The sequence below is a fragment of the Bacillus rossius genome, chromosome 5 (assembly GCF_032445375.1).
Source record: "Bacillus rossius redtenbacheri isolate Brsri chromosome 5, Brsri_v3, whole genome shotgun sequence".
Classification (NCBI taxonomy): Eukaryota; Metazoa; Arthropoda; class Insecta; order Phasmatodea; family Bacillidae; genus Bacillus; species Bacillus rossius.
The window spans coordinates 75,338,131-75,358,203 of record NC_086333.1 but is presented as its reverse complement, the minus strand read 5'-3'; the positions used below and the strand labels follow the sequence as shown (position 1 = coordinate 75,358,203).

Sequence of the window (20,073 nt, the reverse complement as noted above, 5' to 3'; positions counted from 1 at the left end):
AAATAAAGTAGTGTGTGACTTAATTATAACCTCCCAAAGTTTTGTGTATCATTCGCCACTGGAGCAGTCAACATGTGATGAACAGTCTCCAATGTGACTCACATTATTCAAAATTAATTAATGTAAACTTGTTGAATCGAATTCCTAAAACGTATCTGTGTATTAGATTAATTCAGAGCCACTTTCAGTCTCTTGTTAATTTAATAATTTCCGAATAACGGAACTTAAGAAACTTTGGCGCGAGAGGACGCGGAACCCTCTCCTCGCACCAGGGCCAGATGCCAGTACTGAGTGACTCGCGGACTGGGACGGACGTGCGTCCCACGGGAAGCCTTCAACCTTTGTCGTCACCGATTTCATTCCTGGTAATTATAGTCACTCTCCAAAACCTTTTTGTAATTAACTCCCCGTGTGCGCCCGGTCCTTTTACGGTGTAGGGCCTATCCCAGCCGCTTAAACGTAAACTCCCCGCACAAAGCATTACGCGGAGCAGTGCAGCATACGGCGCGGGCTGACTCCCGCAATCACAGACTGTCGGGTAATCGCCGAAGTGCACCGGCACCGGCCACAGCGACTTAAAGACTTTTAACGAATTTCATAGTGATCCGCGGTCCACACAGGTGGGCCCGGGTGTCGCCGTTCGCAATTTACGGGATTGGCCGACTCCAATCAAACTCCTCCTCTTAACCTCGACTGGCGTGAGGACTTAATATTAGTGACGGCGCATCAGGGTGCCCAGTGTCAACCTAGTGTAATTTGTAAAAGGAAAATTAGTGTGCATAGTGTAACTGTAACTGCAAGTGTAACTGCCGATTTCAATTAAACGTCCACTCCGCTCACTCTGTGCGTGATGTGTATTCGACAGTGCCAAACCAGACTCGTGTATGTTATTTTGTGAACTTCCCCAATCCAGTTAGAGATCAGTGTGCTATGCTGTGTAGGGCCAGTAGTGTATCAATAACCAGTGATCCCTCTCACCACGACCACCGCCACTGTTCCTAGCGGGCCACGCAGGGGCATTCGCACCCAACGACCCACCTCGTGGTTAGCCACAGAGCTGGCCTGGCGCCCTCCCGGACACATTTTCAGTAAAAACCAGCCTTCCCACTAGGAAATACGCCGGATCTCGAACACGAGAACCCGGACGACGGCAGTGTATAGGCTTCGGCCTGAGATGCACCTCGGTATCTTCCTAACCAGGATCCCTCCTACTCATACATTTAATTTTAGTTATATAAGGAAAAATAAAATGTGAAATGAAGGCTTCGTCTTCCCGTCTATCACACAGGTAACCCTTGCAGGTTACCAATAACCAAGACTTTTATTAAATATAATCGATATTAAAAATATGTAGTGAGACTTTAAATATATCGATATATCAACTCTATTAATTATATATTTGTTATCGATATCTTAAAGTATCGACATTTATGTGCATTTGCGAAAACAGAAACAAGTGTATTTTATTATTGAGAAGTATATATAGTCCATCAATTATCGTCTTTTAAATATGGTATTTCAATCTCTTGTTTTCTTTACAAGAAGTAGAGGCCCTGATGAATTTTGGAGAAAAAGAAAAATATTCAAACTATCAGCTGTAAGTATGATTTTTTTTTCTGTGAACGAATTCATATTTATGAATATTACACTTTATTTAAATGTTTTTACTACAGTAGGTAAATTGAATTGAATTGACTATTTCGCTTGCAATTAGGCTTTCACCCGGTATTAAGGAGTCCTCTTTTCACTCACTTTCTTCCCCCACGATAGCATTTTCCTTATATCCTTTGCATCTTTTAACCCTAGCATGTCTTCATTCAACCGATTCCACTCCCTTCCTGTTCTACTAAGAAAAGCATTCTTACCCCTTTCCTTTCCCTCCAGTCCCTCCGGAGATTCCAACCGTGATCTCTCCGCCCTTTCCACCCACCTCTGTATCTTAATCCCCAGCTGATGACCTCCTCCTCCCCCCCCCCCTCCTTCCTGTTTTTATCATTTTATACGTCTGACTAATCTTTTCACCGTTCTACTCCATTGTAATGCTTCCCACCCTAGCTCCTTAATCATCAGTCGGACTATGTGGTAGGAGTCCCAGATCACAGACCTATACTCCATCACTGGCCTGACCAATGTGGAGTATGTCTTCTCCCTTACCCTCCTACCCTTACTCACCACCCACTGAACCTGTTCTGCACATCCCAGGTTATTTTGTAGGGTCACCTCCAGGTACTTATACTCTTCTACCTCCTTTATTTCCTGCCCCTTCCACATGTACACTTCCCTCATTACCTTCCCCTTCCTCGCGAACCTAACCACCTTCGTCATTTCAACATTCAGCGACATCCCATTCTGCTCCGTCCATTGTTCCAGTCTGCTCAAGTCACCTTGCACATGAACCCCTTCCCCCCCCCCCCCCCCCCCCACCACCTCATACATTACGCAATCATCCGCAAATACTCTCATCCTGGCTTCCATCCCCTCTCCAATAATCATCATCATCATCATCATCATCATCATGATCAACAGTGGCACCAACACACTCCCTTGCAGAACTACTGACTTCACTTCCCTCTCTTCAGACCTATCCTCACCCACCCTCACCCTCTGCCTTCTACCTCAGGAAGTGCCCTACCCAACTAACCCCCCTCATCCTCCACCAACCGCTCTACCTTCTCCATTAACTTCTTGTGAGGTAGGCCTACTCTGTCGAAGTGGTACATTTCCGAAAATTGATTTTTTGAGTACTTATTGTACAGAAAAATACATTGTATTTTTATTGTTGCTAGCCTAACCAAGCAATCATATGATTTAACGAGATTTTTAATGTTGATAACCTAACCGAACCTAACCTAACCAACATTACCAAACAGTAAACTATTTGTAAACTGCTTGTAATATCACAATTCCATTTTCCCAGCATTATTAAATATAATGAAAGGCATTAAAAATTATAGTTTTAAGATTTAATTTTTACTGAACAAACTGCACCTCTAACTAAACCAAATGTTTACACTTTTTTTTTACAGTATTTTAATGTAACTAACATAACTTCACTTAACCAACAATTAAACGAAGAACTACTCGTAATTTCTTGTATAAAAGAATTGGAACAAATTTCAGAAAGTAGAAAGATTTCTTAATAAACATGTGATTCAAATCTTAAAGTTCACTAAAATATATTTGGTATTTTGTAAGGCTTTTCCATAAAAATTAATATAGTTTTAAATATGGTGTTTTTAAAGGCAACAGATGTGCCTCTATTTACCCTGAGAACCGTGTTTCAAAATTCCTTCTTGTTTCTGAGAAATTGCCGCTTTAGGTTACAGTAGGTAGCCTGTGCAGTGACGCAGCCGTAGCCATTTTGTGCTTCATTTTGTATTAGTGTAGCCGAGGAGACGAGTGTCCACGAGCGATTGGCCTGATTGTTGTTGCCACCCTACTTTCCACTTGGTGTAAGCTGCAACTTGTTCCTTAGGAATACAGCCTAGCCGAGGCTATTATCAAAAAGACAGGGCTAGAAAACAGTCTTGGCCCTGACCATAACGTATTGACATTAAACATCTCGTCCTTTTTTAAAACAAGTCTCGGCTAGGCTAATAAAGCTCAACATGGGACGGCCGCATCACTGCATAGGCTACCTAATGTAACCTGTAAACTGTAATTTTTCCTAAACTAGTAGGAATTTCGAAAAACTGTTTGCAGGGTTAATAGCTGTAATGTTAAAAAACAATTTTTTTTTTTACTTACTAAAGTGCAGCGACCCTTTCAGTTTGCCAGGGATTTTAGTAGGGTCCGTATAAAATACTGTAGTTTTAATTATTGCTATGTGTTAAAATGTTAGATCATTTTGAATACATTCTTATATTTCCTATTTCTCATTAAATTAAAGCACATCTTGTGAAAGAATTTTTTTTTTTATATTGGTAAACTACTTAATGTTTGGTGTTGATATATTACAGTTTTGTGTCCTTGTGATTTACACTTTCTGAAACTGCCTGGGATGCTGTTGTTAATCTTGTTTTGTGAAATTGTTTTCTTGCTAATGAATAAATATAAAGTATGTAGTCTTAGATTTTACATACATGCGTATGTAGAATATTTATTATTGTCTTTTCATAAAATTTTTCAATTTTAATGGGTCAACTGATAATCTTGAAATTATGAAACAGAGAGCACACGATGGTTTTCTTGTCTCGTGAAAGGATTCAAAAGAAAACTCTCAAGTGAAAACTCTTTAAATTGAATATTGTGACATAGTGTATTTTGGGTGGAAATCATAACTAATAGAGATACAAGTATCAATGTACATCAATTTTCACTAAATACAGAGATCCTAGTTTTCCAGATGGTGAACAGAAACAGTTTTGTATGAAATTGTACAGTATGCCTGCCACAGACTGGAGGTGTTCTTCATGATACACATTCAAATATTATACCTCTAACTTCTGATGTTATAATCTCTTCCTCTTGAGAATAAAATAATTTTCTACATGTCACAAATTATAGGATAATATTAAAATTAAGAGATTAAGATAACTGTATGTGTGTTATTCAAGGGATATAGTGTTGGGTAGTTCATTAATAACTAACTTTTTTTAAAACAAAAAACAAAGATTGTGATAGCGAGTTATGAAAATAAAGATAAGAATTCAAGTGCATGTATATCTTTACTAACACTAGCCTATCTTAGCATTATTATGCCTGTATTTTAAATGTATGGTTTCCAATACCTATTTGGATGTATGTCATTTGTTAAGTAGCCTACAGTGGAGTCCCGCTAATCTGAAAATCCAGCTAATCCGAACAAGTTTAAGATGAATAGTATTTCTGTAAAAACTTAAAAAATTTTGTATTTAAAAAATTATTTTTGATTTCTTGACTTAATTCACATGTATAGTGATTTTGTTCTTGTAATAATTTTATATGCTGTGTTACATGATAACTAAATGCTATAGAGATTTATTTTACCACATGCTGTTGCATTTTGGTAATTGATTAATATTATTTGAGCTCCACAGTACTAAGTACTGTGTAGAAGGCATTTAAAGCTTTAATATCGTTACGAAGTTGAATAATCAAGAAAAACAATAAACTCTTATAAGTCCAAAAATTTCACAATTTTTTGATATGGCACCCTTTAAATAATGTTCGTAAAATGACTTGAGCTGAAATATAACAAGACAGTAGGATAACCTTTGAATTAAGGTGATATGTCAGTGTTAGTTTGTTTCTTTGTGTAACAGAATTACGGACGGACTAACTTGTTGTTTCAGCACTTCATTGGCAGGCGACGGAATTGTTACTCCATAGCGATACGCAGTGTCCACAGAGCCCTGGTGTTTGCAACAAAAGGTAGAAAGTTGAAGAAACAGGACATGAAAGACGTAAGTAATGCTTACGATTACATAATTTTCGTGATGCGTAGCTCTAGGCTTGGTGTGATTATCTTTGTATCCACTTTAGTCGTGGGTCTTACAAATGCTGTTTGGGTTGTTCCTCTGTCAAGGAACATTACTGAGCTCTTCCCTACATTCCGAAACTAATATCAGAATTGTTTGATTAAAGGCTTTAACAAATTTATCCAAAAAGCTTCCAGAAAATTTGTACCTCTCCATACAGCTCATCATTATTTTTCTTTTTTGAAGTGTTAAGTGATTATCGCAAATAGTAGTTCTCATCAGTGGTGTAGCCAGGATTCATGTATGGGGGGTATTAAGAAGCATGGGCCCACCCGTATTAAAGCGGGGGATCCGTCCCCCGAGAAAATTTAGATTTTAAGGTGTAAAAAAGTGCTATTTTAGCAGTTTTCTGTACTTAAATTTAAATATTGTAATGGTAAAATTTTTTTATTAATTTTAATATGAAATTTGTTTGAGTGATGAATAAGAAATTAATTAAAGATTTGGAGATTGGAGGGGGGGGGGGGGGTTTAACCCCTAACCCCCCCTCCTTTTGCTTCGCCCCTGGTTCTCATGTCATAAATTTGTTCGTAGATGTTATATCCTTATGAACAAAACTTTGGTCGACAAAACTGATTGCATGAAAGGCTGTAGATACAAGTCTGTCCAAAGCCGCCGGCCCGGTGATGTCCGTGTTGCAGCTGTGGGACGTCCGCCTGACGGCGGCGTGCGAGGAGCACAACTTCAGCTACCCGCTGCTCGCCGAGGGACTGTCCCGCTGCAACATCCTGCTCAACAGGAAGTCCCTCTCCGACCTGGCCATCTGGGAGCCCCGCTCCTTCAAGGTCCGTCCCGAAGTGACTCTTCACATTCACAACCAAAGTGTTGACTAAAACATCATTCTACTGAAAGTTACAATCACAACAAAATTCCATTAAGTCAAAACGGGTTTTAACAAGATTTCACCCTATTATTATTTCGTATAATTTTTTTTTTTTATATATTTATAAATTACAGCGATTACAGTTTAAATGCACAACTGTACGAGTCAATTTTATTAATTTATTTGTAGTAAGTATGCAGGTGGAATCCCATTGTCTAACATACCTAAGCGTAGCCTTTAATAACATTTTGAACTGTTGGTACCACTGTGTAATGGACGTCAGCTTAGTTTGTAGAAATGGACGATATGAAACAAAGGTCGCTGGCTGCGCTACTATAGTGAGCCTGAGCGGATCACGGGTGAGAGGTGACTTAAGAGTTGCATGTAAATGGGTAAGTATATTGCTTGGGGTTCAGAATGCCCAAAATCGTCTCTTCTTGCGATCCTTCCCCTCTGCGGATGCTGTGGTCGCTCACTGGGAATGTGTTGCAGGCCCTGGCGAGCCTCGCGTGGAGCCGCGTGGCCCAGGACGGCCTGGCCAAGGCCCGAGACCTGGACGAGCCCCCGGCCGGCGTCATCACCAGGGGCATGCTCAAGTAGCACGCTTGCTGTGCTTAGTTCACCTTTAATGTTTCAAAAATAAATTTATTTGGAAACCACATGTGTTAATTTCATTCTTTGTTGATCATTGCAGACGTCAACTCAATGAATTCACAAAAAAATTGATTACTGGTCTAACCATTTACATGAAATAAAATCCCCCTTTACTTCTGATGCCTTGTGAGATGTTGGTAATCACTGCTACAACAGTACCAGGAGATTAATGTTCCAAAAAATCAATGCAGAAAGTTTACCAGTAGGTACAATAATGCAAAACACAGTATTGGGGGGGGGGGAAGGGTTCGTTAAATGCTGGAAACTACAAAATTAAAAAAATTCTGTGATGCTTATATTGTCTGCTTTCTTTGTACACCAATTTGATTTTATTTACGCTTGCATTTCTGGTAATATATTGCCACAACACTTCTCAAATTAAAAAAAAAAAAAAAAAGCACAAACTAAAAGTTTGCTTGTTCCATCTTACTCAAGTTCAATTTCTTTACAGAGTAATAATTCTAGTTGTATATGTAGTACTAAATGTTTTGCCATATCTTTAAACACTTATTCCAAGACTACTAATCAATCACTCCCTACTTTGTATTTTCTCCCATCAACAATAGTTATCCTTTTCCGAAGAACTCATTCTTTGATAATGATTGGCTTAGGATTTAACGATAAATGATATATGCAGCAAACAAAAAGGATGATTAGGGATTGTGATTTTTCGTTGTTGCGAAATAGATGCGAAAATATGCTAAATTATATTTTTCCCGCTATAAAATACGAAATCTAGACTATTCCGAGATAAATGCGAAATTAAGGTAAAAAAAACGTAGATTCGTCTTCACTCTACACAATTTATTTACTGATTGTATTTCGTTTCAGTTCAGTATCAAAAGAAACCATCATTTTATGGCATATTCAGCACAAGTATCTTATTTTTCACATCATTCACAACACTATTGTTCGTAAATATTGAATGAAGAATGGCCATCCGTGCCTCGCGATTGTAAACAAAGCAAAGAACAACTAGCTGGAAGAGTGTCCGTCATCTTGAAGAGTACAAGTTTTTAGGCCGCCATATTGCGACATCTCTGCTTCGCCGCGCTAACAATTGTAAGTCCCATTTTCTGGCTGTATTTCACGTGAAAGCCGCGTTCTTGTGTAGTCTGTGGAAGGTGGTGTGTTTACAAATACGTGCATACTCGTGAATGTGTTGTATACTGTTATTTCTCGTGGTAAAAATGGGACGAAACATAATTTCCATTCGCTATCGCATAAATGAATACAAAAGTGAACATTTCTACAAAAGTGATACGAATATTTTAATGTGCAATTTATGTAATCGCCTTCTGGAGTGGAAAAAAAAAAATGTTCTTGAAAAGCACATTAAATCTGAGGGACATCAGGCTGCAAAAAAAAGATTCACCGAGAAATCGGATGAAGGAGAAAAGTTGGTAAAACGGCAAGCAACAGTTTCTGGCATGATCAAAAACCAAAAGGTGAAAATTGAAAAACGAAAAAAATTGAAAAAACCGAGTTTCAATAACATTATTTGTGCACTCTATCAACTATGGCCATGAACACAGCTAAAAAATTATTGTAATTTTACGTATTAAATTTATTGCACTCATAAGTGCTAAAACGGTGTTTGGAAACCTGCCAAGATAGGCTATCTTTGTAGTTGTGCTAGATATTTATTTCTGTGGTTGTTAATAATTAATATGTGTATTATTTAATGCTTTTTAAAAATATACTTTTCTTCAGTAATGTAAAATGAGAGAATTGGCTAAATCTTGTTTTTAAAAATGCTACAAAATGCTAAATTTCAAATTCAAAATGCTAAATAATATTTTAAATGCTATAAATCACCATCTCTAAGGATGATATACTTGAGCAGATAAAACAGAGCCCGTCACATCAAAGAGACATGATGCTAACCCATCTTGTGCACAGTTGCCTTCTGCTGCCAACAGGACCCAGACCACAGAAACTATGACTAGTGTGCCTGGACTCGACCCAGACAGCAGAAATTATGTTAACAAAAGACCCAGAACTCCAGAACATAATGGTTTTAATATTTTCAGAAGGAATGATTGTTGATACATACACATTCCAGTTAAATTACCCAGATAAGATACAAAAATTAGTAATAAAGCAGGCCACACTAGGTCCAACTTGCAACCAACAAGGAAGCTTCTAGCCTCACGTTGCTCAGAACTCTAGGATTTACTGTGGAAAAGATCAGAATCACCGGTAAGTAAAAAAACACAAGTTTAAACAATAAAAATGTATTTGTAAATCATACAAAACAAACCACTACATTCTTAGTCACAAAGAAAAAAATATGTATTTTCCCGCAGCATGAGATTTCAAGTTCTCAACTCGCGGCCATTCGGGCACGTTCAAGAATCTGCCGGAGAGCAGGCGACGGTCGGACTACGGCACGCGTCGGGCAGGCTACGTCTCCACCTTGGCAAGAATGTCCGCTTCCCGGAACAGGTGGAACTCGGTGCCCCCTTCCAGCTCCACCTTGGTTCCCCCGTACTCTGGCAGCAAGACGGTGTCGCCAACCTTCACTGCCAAGGGGACGTGGTCCCCTTTCTGGAACACAGGCGACTTCAGCACCACTCCGCAAACTGACCAGTTACCAATGCCGACAAGATAATTCCATCGTGTTACTTTTCATCCATTTGTTTTTTCTACCACAAGTAAGAATCAGCATTTACACAAGCACAATAATAATGCGTTCAATTTCTTCTGATGAAAATCAACTTGAAGGCTTGATTGCAAGTACGTACACCAAGTATTCACATCAGCATGAGACCATAGCTGCATCCGAATACTAGCCTAAAGGATCCCTTAGCTTATTGAGCCCTTAGGGCCGGTTTTATGACCTCCGGCTAAAGTTCCGGCTAAAATTTAACCGCAGGCTAGCTCTTATTTCGGTTTTATGACTCCCTGTTAACGTCTACCTTCCAGCTAAAGTTCCGGCTAACCTAGCGGGTGGATGAACCGGCCGCTAGCTGCTTAACCGGAGGCTAAAAGCAACAGAAAATAAAATGGCGATGTATCAGGTGAGGTTAGTTGTTGATAGTGATGATGACTATTTGAGGAATTCTATTGAATATTTACAGGATGCGATGGAATAATTTATTACTAAATGTAAAATGCTTCGCCGTATTCGTCAAAGTTTTATTAAAAATTACATGGCATGAAAGTATAGTAACGCTTTTCTATTTTCGTCGAGTCGTGTATTATTATTTGACTTTAATTGATCACGAAGTACATAAACGTATGCTATGTATATAAACTTAAATGTTCCTGCTTAAGAATATGTGTAAATAAGTGAATTTTAAAATTGCAAAACGAGGGTTATTATTACCTATAAAATGCGTGTTTTCGTGGAAGTTGTATCTGTGAATTTTTATTCGTAATACAGTGGACATATGCCGGGAATGAAATGCACTTCATACGACTTCAGACGTGGTTCTAATTCAATGAATACAATTGAATGTGAAAATAAATGTTACCCAATTATCCCTTCCCTATCTTACAAACCATTAGGTACTTATTATCTACCTGCCACGCAAGTGCAAAACGAAAACAGCACTGGAATTATTCTGTTTACCGTATCCAAGTTTATCCCTTGATCCTATCGGCATGACCCTGTATATGTTGGTCTTGTTTTACATTATACTTGCTGTTTTAATTTAGAATGTTGAAAAATCCTGTACATAACACAACATACCTAACATATCACGATGCAAACAAATTATGTCAGGTCTTGTAAAAATATATTTCATTCGTATACATTTTACAATAATTATTTCCCCAGTGAATATATCTAGGATCTCTTGACCTACTAAATTAAAACAGCAAGCATCCTATACCACAAACTAATTCCATCAGGATCGGATTAATTTGGATATGTGATACGAAACTATTAGTACAAAAATGAAACCTACACCAGTGAAATGAAAATCGACAAGTATTTTCCCGAAACGGGGTCTATATTATTTGATTATGAAATAAATTTATTAAAGAAATAAGTGTTCTCTAGCAAAAATGTCATCCCTATTTATTTGTTGGTATAGAATTACTTCGTTAGTTTTGGCTTAATATATAACCTAACAAAATCATGTGTTTCAATACAAGAGTAAAGTTGAAAACACACGGTTTTGAATCGTAAATTGTAATTTTATGGTTTAATACAAAGCAGGTTTGACGTCAAAGTAATTTTTGGTTAATTTAATTATATCTGTTGCAAGATAAAGTTCGCGGCATATTTCTTTACTGCAGCTGTAAACATTCCGAATCACAATACAAACAAACAGCTGACTAACATTCTACCAGAAAAAATAACTGTCTTGCAACAAAAGTTACCAAATTCTGTTTTATTTCATTACCAACACAACCATTATTACACCACACGCTTGGTCAAGGATTTAGCCGGAGGTCATAATATCGGCCCTTAGTGATCTGCTGAAAGCACATCATAGAGGATGCGGCCAACTTTGCGTTTCTTCCGAATTCTCACAATGCATCCCTACATGTGTCCACCAAAATGAGATTCATAGGGATGCACAAACATCCACTGTGGTGTATCCCTACATCCGTTAGCTTCGGAATTTTTTTTGTATATAGTATTAAAGAGTTTTGGCATAAGATTTTTTAAAAATGTACAACTATAAGCATAAGTGATAACTCAAAAAGAGATAAAATAAAAATTACAGAAAGCCGAACTGAAACTTACAGGTGTATTTAATGGCTATTATAAGTATTTTAAATATTTTGAGATAAAATTTTTACACTGATCGCTAACATTTATAACATCTATGCTACAATAATTTTTTTTGAAAATTAGTCATTTATTTACATTTTGCTGAATAGTCATCGATATCACAACTCAAAATCGCTGCATGCCCATTAGTAAAACCAACAGTAACAGGTGGTGCATGCATTAGTAGTTTTTGAATAGTTTCATCCATTATAAATGCATCCTTTACACTGCTAATAGATGAAGGGATGGGTGTGCTGTGGATGCATCCACATGTATTCGGATACAGCTTATGTCAAGTTTTGTTAACAGAGCCTTCTCGATTACAAATGGCTCAAATGTACACAATGCTCAAAAACTGTCATTCTCTATGTAAATCCGAAGAAAAATTTTCTTGACTTTTTTATGACAAAAATTTCAAATTTCTCTCTCAAGGAAATATTCTTACAGAGGAGCTTTTACGTAAAGCAAAACTTCTAATATATTTTAAAACTAGAGACCTGTATTTACCCTGAAAACAGCATTTTTGAATTCCTACTGGTTTCTGTAAAATAACAGTTTATAGCTTACATTACAATTGACGTGGCCGCAGCCAACTTTTGCAATTATAAGGGCAATTTTAATGTTTCTGTTTGTTTTTGTAAATAACTAATTGCATTATGGAATCTTTGTTTTCTGACATTTGCATTTAAAGGAGTATTTTGTGTCACGTAGTAACAAACAATTCAAATGGGAGCGAAAAACTTTAAATTGTGAGAATGGTCAATTACATTAGGTTAGCTACAAAACAAATACTTCAAAACATTGTGGACGATTGGTTAGGTTAGAATAGCTACATTAAAAATTCTGTAAAATATGGTTAATGGTTAGGAATTACCAATTTAAGATGTAGCTATCCTGACCTCAACAAACATCCACATGAATTCAAAGGTTTTTTTTTAATGTAGCTATACTAACCATCCACATTTTTGAAGTATTTAATGTTACCAAAATAAAGTATCGACCATTTTCACAAATTAACTCATTTTCTCCAAATCACATACACACACTGACCCACCCGGAAAAGAATGGTGGAGGCCACTTCAATTCACAGCTACTGTAATAAAACCTATCAACAGTGATTTCTCTGAAACCAGAAGGAATATAGAAACACTATTTTTGGAGTTAATATATAAATACCTCTAGTGTACAAAATAGGTATTTTCAGATTTTTATTTTTACTTTACTTAAAGCCTCTCTGTAAGAATATTACCTAAAAAATTTACCTATTCTGCAACTTTCTGAAAGAAAGAAAATCCAAACTCCACCATCCTTAAACAGAACCTTATATGCGCTATTTAACCGTGTGTAAGACTATGCACCAAAAACACAGTCTTGAAAGAAAAAACTTGAAAGCCTGTGTGATGGCTTACGGGAGCATGACGTTTCCCCCTCCAGTTACTGTCGCTGAGCAATTTCCATGGCCTTTCTGAGTTTTAAAGTAAAATCCCGCACACCAATTTAACTTCCCTGACTTTCCATAATGTGGACAACCTGTGAAAGAGAACTATAATTCAAGATACATAGTTCTTTTAGACTATAATATAATGTTGTGAACAACACCACCAACTCGGGTCCCTTAAATTTAACTACTAGTTTCTTTCTCATTTTATTTCCTTGTTTCTGCAATTGCTACACCTGGCACCATCATCCTCACATCTATACCAGTAAATTTACTCCTTAAACCATAGTGAAACCTGCAACATAAAAAGTGGCAAAGCTGTGATTGTGTGCCAGTTGGTATCCTTGTATCAAAACCTGGCTACCAACATTAATTACATCTTTACCCTTAATGTGCAGAAAAACAAGTGTTTCACCACAAATTGGTTTAACTGTGAAAAACACTTGACCAAAAAAAATTCCAAGAAGCAACTATTCCAAGAAGCAACTATTCCAACTGCAGCTCAAAATCATGGTGACGTGATGGTGATGTAAAATAAATTATTGTTAATAAAGGTGTTACAACAGTATCCACAAATTAAATGTGTTCCTATGCTCTTGTAAGGCACATTAAAAAAAATTCAGATATTAATATTTCAGTCAAATAACTGTTCGTTAAATCACTGTTGGCAAAATGGCCGTCAAGTCAAACAATTTTTGGTAATATTACTTATTGGTTATTGTGTTCACAAAGTGGACATGACAGAGTCAAGAAAAAACGGGTATTTAAAAAAAACTGTTTCTTTGATTCAACCAGGTTTTTTTTGTCTAAACCAGTTTTTCTTTATTACATTAGTTATTCTGGTTCTCAGCATGTTCAAATGAAAGCCATGCAACATCCTGCTTTCTGCCACTCATTTTGAACCATTAAATTCATAACATCAAAGAACTGAAGCCCAGCAAATCTGCACACCTGACTGGGACTTAACCACAGAAAGGATATTTCCCCACAGGAAGAGGATCTTCCATAGAATGGGTGTTTCTCACATAAAAGGGATTTTCAGTAGTCAGGGATTCCCCACAAATAGGAGGTTTTTTTAATAATGAATTTATTTATTTCCTCTATTTTTTATTTACAATTTTGACTACAATTTACTAATAAATTTAATTTTAGAGTATTTAGCTGTGTATTGTTTACAACTTATTCAGATAATTTAAATTATACAATCTTGATTAGTATGGAATTTTTTTTTCGTAAATCGCAAGAAACATTAATGAAAAAACTGTTATTAAAATGGAATTAGACCTTTCATTAAAATTTATTAAGATAAGGTTTGAAAATACATAACTTAAAAAAAAGAATTCTTTATTTAAACCATTGTGGGTTAAATCAGCCAACCCTGCTACATGATTTTGCTTATCTGTATTAATGTGTCATGGGGCTTGAAAGCTATGTGTAATGTATAGAACACACTGTTAAAACAGTAAACTACTTAATTATTGCAACGCTCTATCACAAAATATTTAACTGTAAGAGGAATATTCTTCATCCTGTCATGTGACTAGTAGTTAAGCCATCAATTTAAAGTTTTAGTATTTTACATTCATTCTTTGTAATTTTTATGTTTTATCTCTGAAGATATGTAATAGTTACTTTTTCTGTTTTAAATGAACATCATATATGCTTTGGATCTTTGAATTAATTTTTTTATATTTTGCCTAATGACAAACGGCAAGTAATCTTTGTAAATTGTAAATTTCTTTTTCAGATTTGCTTATTACTTAAAAATTTAGACCAATTAATAAACCTATTTGTAGTTAAACCCCCCCCCCCCCTCCCTCAAAATGTCTTTTCCAACCACAATTAAGAATTAAGTATGTACAGGTACATATCTCAATTCTTTCAAGTAAGCTGGGTTATAACTGGAGTTTCATTTGCAAGTTCAAAATTTATTTGCTGAACAGTTGATTTTTTTTTTCCATTGGTATATGTACTATATATTTTTCATGTCTATTGGTATACTATTATACTTTAAAAAGTTAACCGAACTTAAATGAGTTACTGTTACATCATGCTCAAATACGTTTATCAAAATGGCAAACGGTTACTAGCTGTATGAAAAAACGCTGTTATCTAATGACCTCTACGCAGCTTACAAGAGTAGAAAAACCATCTCTGTTACTTCTTATCTAATTTTCCAACATTGCAACGTTTAAAAAAATTTTCCCCCCAAATATTTGTACATGCCCAGGAATAAAAATAAAAAATTCCATGACCTAATTGAAAAAATATATAAGAGTCAAATTGCTACCTAATATTTAATATTACACACACAATTCTTTATTTGGAAAGGAAACCGCTTATGTTAAATACTACTGGCACAAATCACAGCTACCAATATTTTAAAAAGTTTGCAAAAAGCTCTAGTAATTGTTAATTTCAAGAGCAAAGATGTACTTATGATTCCAGACATTTCTGCGACATTGATGTAAAATGGCAAATAATTTGGATCATGACTACACCAGCAAAATTTTCAAACATGTAAAAAAAACTTGGTACTTTTTCCATAACACGTATCCAAGTTTATCCCATGATCCTGATGGTATGATCATGTATAATCGATACTGTGGTACATGATGCTTGCTTTAGTACATCAAAAGATACTGGACATAACAAAAATAACACAATACAATGTTAGAAAGTTAAAAAAAAAATCATTTTTAGATTTTTATGTGATCTGATAATAGAATAATTCATTGTTTCATCACAATTTTTGTTGTATCAAGGATATGTTGATGTACTAAATTAGAACAGCAAGCATCATGTACTACAGAATGTATTCATGATCATGCCATTATGATAAAGGAATAGACTTGAATATACGATACAAAACTTTTACCAAAAAACCTTAAAAGTTTGTTACACATCCCAAGGGAAAAAAAATTAATAATATATAAATTCCAAAGAAATATTTTTGTTTGCTCAGATTTTATTGTATTTTTTATGCCTCAAAAATAACAGGTTTGGAATTTTTTTACGCTTAAAAGTTGCAAATCCAAGATATTAAAAAAAATAAGTTTCTTTTTTCCCCACAATTTCGGATTATATCACACCTGCAATATATTACTTCCTGGCGTGCGTAGAATAGTAGACACATGACAGCCATTTCCACCACCTGCCAGAAACCTCACTTGTCTACCTTCTGCAGTGATTTATATAAGCCAGATTATTCACATTAAGTCACATCATTGGCAGAAGCATTTATACTACAGTGACTAAGCACTTAGACATGATTTTTTCTCATTTTTAATGATTTTCACCCTAACTTTCCTAGTCTTCATAGCCATCCTAACTAATGAGTTTGGTACGAGTTTAAAAAAGAGTTTTAGCTAGACACATCAGCAGCACTAAAAAAATATTATTTTAGGAATGATTTTTTTTAAATAGCACCTTACCTCCATACTTACCTACCCAGTATGGAACCTGTACCTATTAACAGAGATCAAAGGATAGCAGCAAGATGAGTGACATGGACGTGGGGAAGGATGACTTTCAATAAGGTTTAACATCATAGAGTTATGCACTGAGGCTTAAAGGGACAAGACCTCCACGAACGAATATAGTTAACTCTGAAACACTTGAGTACCGACTCTGTACTCATCAATTTGAGTTGTACCAGGTATGTTGAGACTGAACACACATAAGCAAAACACTGCCACAGAGGACCTTCTATGGGAAAGGAGATGTACAAACCAGCTGTGATGATTACAAAGCTTGGACATGACACACACCACTCTGCAGGGTAAAGCCTTGTTCCCACTGTGCATGGCTCGACAATTTGTGCCATACTGAGGCGGATCATCTTATCAACACGCCTTTCGATGTCTAAGCATCTTCCAAATATTTACGGAAATGTCAAGCCACCCTGCATCACCTCAAGCAATAACTAGCCTTTACATTCCCATAGAGGTTCAATAAACTTCAGACCATGCTTGCCACACCACGTGCTGTGGGAACAAAGCATGAAGCCAGGCAAATCGCTTCATGGTGGTCAGAGGTAAGGGATCGTCCATTAATCACTTGAAGCTCGAAAAGGGGGGGAGGGGGTCGGGAAAAATCACGAAATATCACAAAGGGGGAGGGGGGGTGTAGAGAGATATCACGTGTATTTATTTTTTCGCCCGATTTCTACTAAACCGAAAAGCGACGTGTGACCTTGACTCGCCGTAGCCAGGCAACAGTATCCCCGCCCGCCGCAACATGAACCAACCGGCTCGGCTTGCCAGTCGCCAGTAAGACTGTGATTTTGGCGCCGAATACATGCGTATATCACATAATAAGCCTTTCCTTTATTATTTTTATGCCAGTGAGAATAAACCTGCAACCTTAATGGGTAAATCTGTATTGTACGGATTAGCGCCAATAAAAATCGTAAAAATATGAAATAACTTTCATTATATGCTATCTTACGTCATCTTTTCAGAACCGCCTGCGGAGATTAAAAATTCCAATTACTTTTGGAGATATCGAATTTTTTAATATTCATTTTTTGGCGATTTTTTTAAAAAGGTTTTTAAAAAATCCCAAAATACCTTTATTCTGTGCTCTTTAACTTCCTCTTTTCATTAAACCCGGCGGAGATCAGAAATTCCAAATACTTTAGGAGATATGGAATTTTTTAATTTTCGTGATGTGCACTGATGCGGAGTTCAGCGGGAAGCCTACGATTCACACATCCTTCTGGACATACCCGAATACTCACGTTGGCAAGACTTCTTTTCTTAAAATTAGCAAGAAGTAATTAAAAATACTTTAAAACACTGTGGATGGTTGGTTATATTAGGTAAGTATAGCTACATTAAAAAAACTGTAAAATCATTTTATGGTTGCTTAGCAAATAACTTTTTAATATGTAGCTATCCAGCGCTAGGAAACCGTTAACATGATTTCACAGTATTTTTAATGTAGCTATCCTAACCAAATCAACCATCCACAATGTTTTCAAGTATTTATAATATAGCTAACAATACCTAATTGACCATTAGTTTTCATGAGTTGCATATTTATTTACAATAAACAAAAAAAAAAAAACCGAAGATGCACGATCGGGCGTTCGCCTCTCGTCTGTTGAAAGAAGGCTTGCCAACGTGAGTATTCGGGTATGTCCAGAAGGATGAGTGAATCGTAGGCTTCCCGCGTTCCCATTGTTGCTTGTTTACAAGTATGATTTTTTTTTTTTTCGCGACGTAGTTGAACGACTACATCACGTAAAAAGAAAATTACGTGAGTTCCTACTGTTCATCCTTTTTCCCGGTTTGTTAGGTCAGGTCAGCTACATTATAAATACTTTAAAACTAAACAACCATTAAAATTAATTTTTATTATTTTTAATGTCCGTTCAGTTTCAAAGTATTTATACTGTAGCTGACCTGACCTAATCTACCTTTGTCCCGTTTAGTTAGGTCAGGTCAGTTACATTATAAATACTTAAAACTATACAAGTAACATTAATTGATATTATTTTTAATTTCCGTTTATTTTGAAGTATTTATCATGTAACTAACCTTACCTAATGGAAAATTTCTGTTATTTATGCATTCACGCACACACGGCAAAATATAAAATGGCGCCTGTTGAATGATTACATAGGGCTTGTATTGCAAAATAAGAACGGCGATATCTCCAAAAGTAATTGGAATTTTTAATCTCCGCAGGCGGTTTTGAAAAGAGGACATAAAAGAGCATATAATGAAATTTATTTCATATTTGTACGATTTTTTTTGGCGCTAATCCGTACAATACAGATTTACCCCTTAATGTGTGTCTGGACATTTTTATCACTGTGCTTAATTTTCCAGAATTAAATTAGATTATACCTATATTTAAAGATAATATTCAGAAATGTTAAAAAATATATTGTACCAAAAAATACACGTGATTTATTGGGGGGGGGGGGGGGGGGGGGGTAGTCTAAAACCTCACCACAAATCACTAGGGGGGAGGGGGGGTTAAAGATTTGCTAAAAAAAACATCACGTGATTAATGGACGACCCCTAAGGCAGAAGAATAGAACAAGATTGGGGAATTTCTGCAAGTTATTTGGAAGAGCCAATAGATGGAAAGCTTTGGAGGACAGAAAGGAGGTACATTTAAATGTGCGGTCTGGGTGAGTGGCAAAAGTGTAACGGAATTTACTAGGTATGGGAAAACGTGAATGTTAATTCCCTGTTAACGGGTTTATGTACTGTTGCAGAAATACTATAAGTTCAATTAAACAAAACTTTCTTCTAGCCATGCATGACACAACTACTGACATAAATTAAAAAGATTTTATAAAAAAACAAGGTGACTAATTATAACTAACTCAAATGTGTTCGAGATCACATAAAATAAAAAAAATTTAAATCGGCTACACCTCGTGCAAACAGTTCCTTGGTTACATAAGCTCACCTTATTCCTCTGTCCAGGCCCTACAGCAATAACAGTTCCCTGTAAAACTTTATCTTGGGCTTTTTCTGGTAAAACGATTCCCCCTTTGGTTTTTGTAACAGCTTCAGCTTTTTTAATCAAAACTCTGTCCAACAACGGTATTAGCCTCTTTGCTAACGCCGAGGTCGCCTGCAATAAAAATTCATTCACATCAGAAAATAATATATCTACTCAAATTTTAAGATCTTAAATTTAAAGCACTAATACTTCATTCTTACCATGGCAACAGCAACAATTGATTAATAAAGTATTAAAATTTTAAATAAAGCAGTTCTGCTTCCAGAATATTCCTCACGCCGGTTTCCACTCGTTAATTCGACCATAGATGCATGTAGAGTCAAGAGACAACCCATTTTTAATCATGTTAATACGAGTAGAACAAAGTATAAATTTAAAATGTAATTGTTGGAGTAAAACCGTATTTAAAAGTAAAGAAGTGAGTACAAAACATTCGCTATATTGGATTCAATAATGATTTAATTTTAACGATTTACTACATAGA

At 36.1% G+C, this 20,073-nt stretch overlaps 2 protein-coding genes across 2 annotated transcripts; one reads left to right on the top strand and one right to left on the bottom strand.

Moving 5' to 3' along the window:
- The first annotated feature begins 1,422 nt into the window (after nucleotides 1-1,422).
- On the top strand, nucleotides 1,423-6,941 carry LOC134532018 (large ribosomal subunit protein bL20m). Its single transcript, XM_063368143.1, has 4 exons — nucleotides 1,423-1,597; nucleotides 5,274-5,384; nucleotides 6,101-6,244; nucleotides 6,775-6,941. Exons 1-4 carry the CDS (start codon nucleotides 1,511-1,513, stop codon nucleotides 6,880-6,882), a joined length of 450 nt encoding a protein of 149 aa, XP_063224213.1. The 5' UTR covers nucleotides 1,423-1,510; the 3' UTR covers nucleotides 6,883-6,941.
- A 2,216-nt stretch (nucleotides 6,942-9,157) lies between these two features.
- On the bottom strand, nucleotides 9,158-19,909 carry LOC134532017 (10 kDa heat shock protein, mitochondrial). The gene is made up of 3 exons (XM_063368142.1): nucleotides 19,790-19,909; nucleotides 19,533-19,700; nucleotides 9,158-9,486 (listed from the first exon to the last, which is right to left on the bottom strand). The coding sequence occupies exons 1-3, from the start codon at nucleotides 19,790-19,792 to the stop codon at nucleotides 9,343-9,345; spliced, it is 315 nt and encodes a 104-aa protein (XP_063224212.1). The 5' UTR covers nucleotides 19,793-19,909; the 3' UTR covers nucleotides 9,158-9,342.
- Between the last annotated feature and the right edge of the window lie 164 nt (nucleotides 19,910-20,073).

Coding starts and splice junctions, on each gene's coding strand:
- LOC134532018 (XM_063368143.1), top strand. CDS start 1,511: ATGGTATTTCAATCTCTTGTTTTCTTTACAAGAAGTAGAGGCCCTGAT. Junction 1,598..5,273: donor AAATATTCAAACTATCAGCT/GTAAGTATGATT, acceptor TTGTTGTTTCAG/CACTTCATTGGCAGGCGACG. Junction 5,385..6,100: donor AGAAACAGGACATGAAAGAC/GTAAGTAATGCT, acceptor TCCGTGTTGCAG/CTGTGGGACGTCCGCCTGAC.
- LOC134532017 (XM_063368142.1), bottom strand. Junction 9,487..19,532: donor GGCCTGGACAGAGGAATAAG/GTGAGCTTATGT, acceptor CCTGTGTTCCAG/AAAGGGGACCACGTCCCCTT.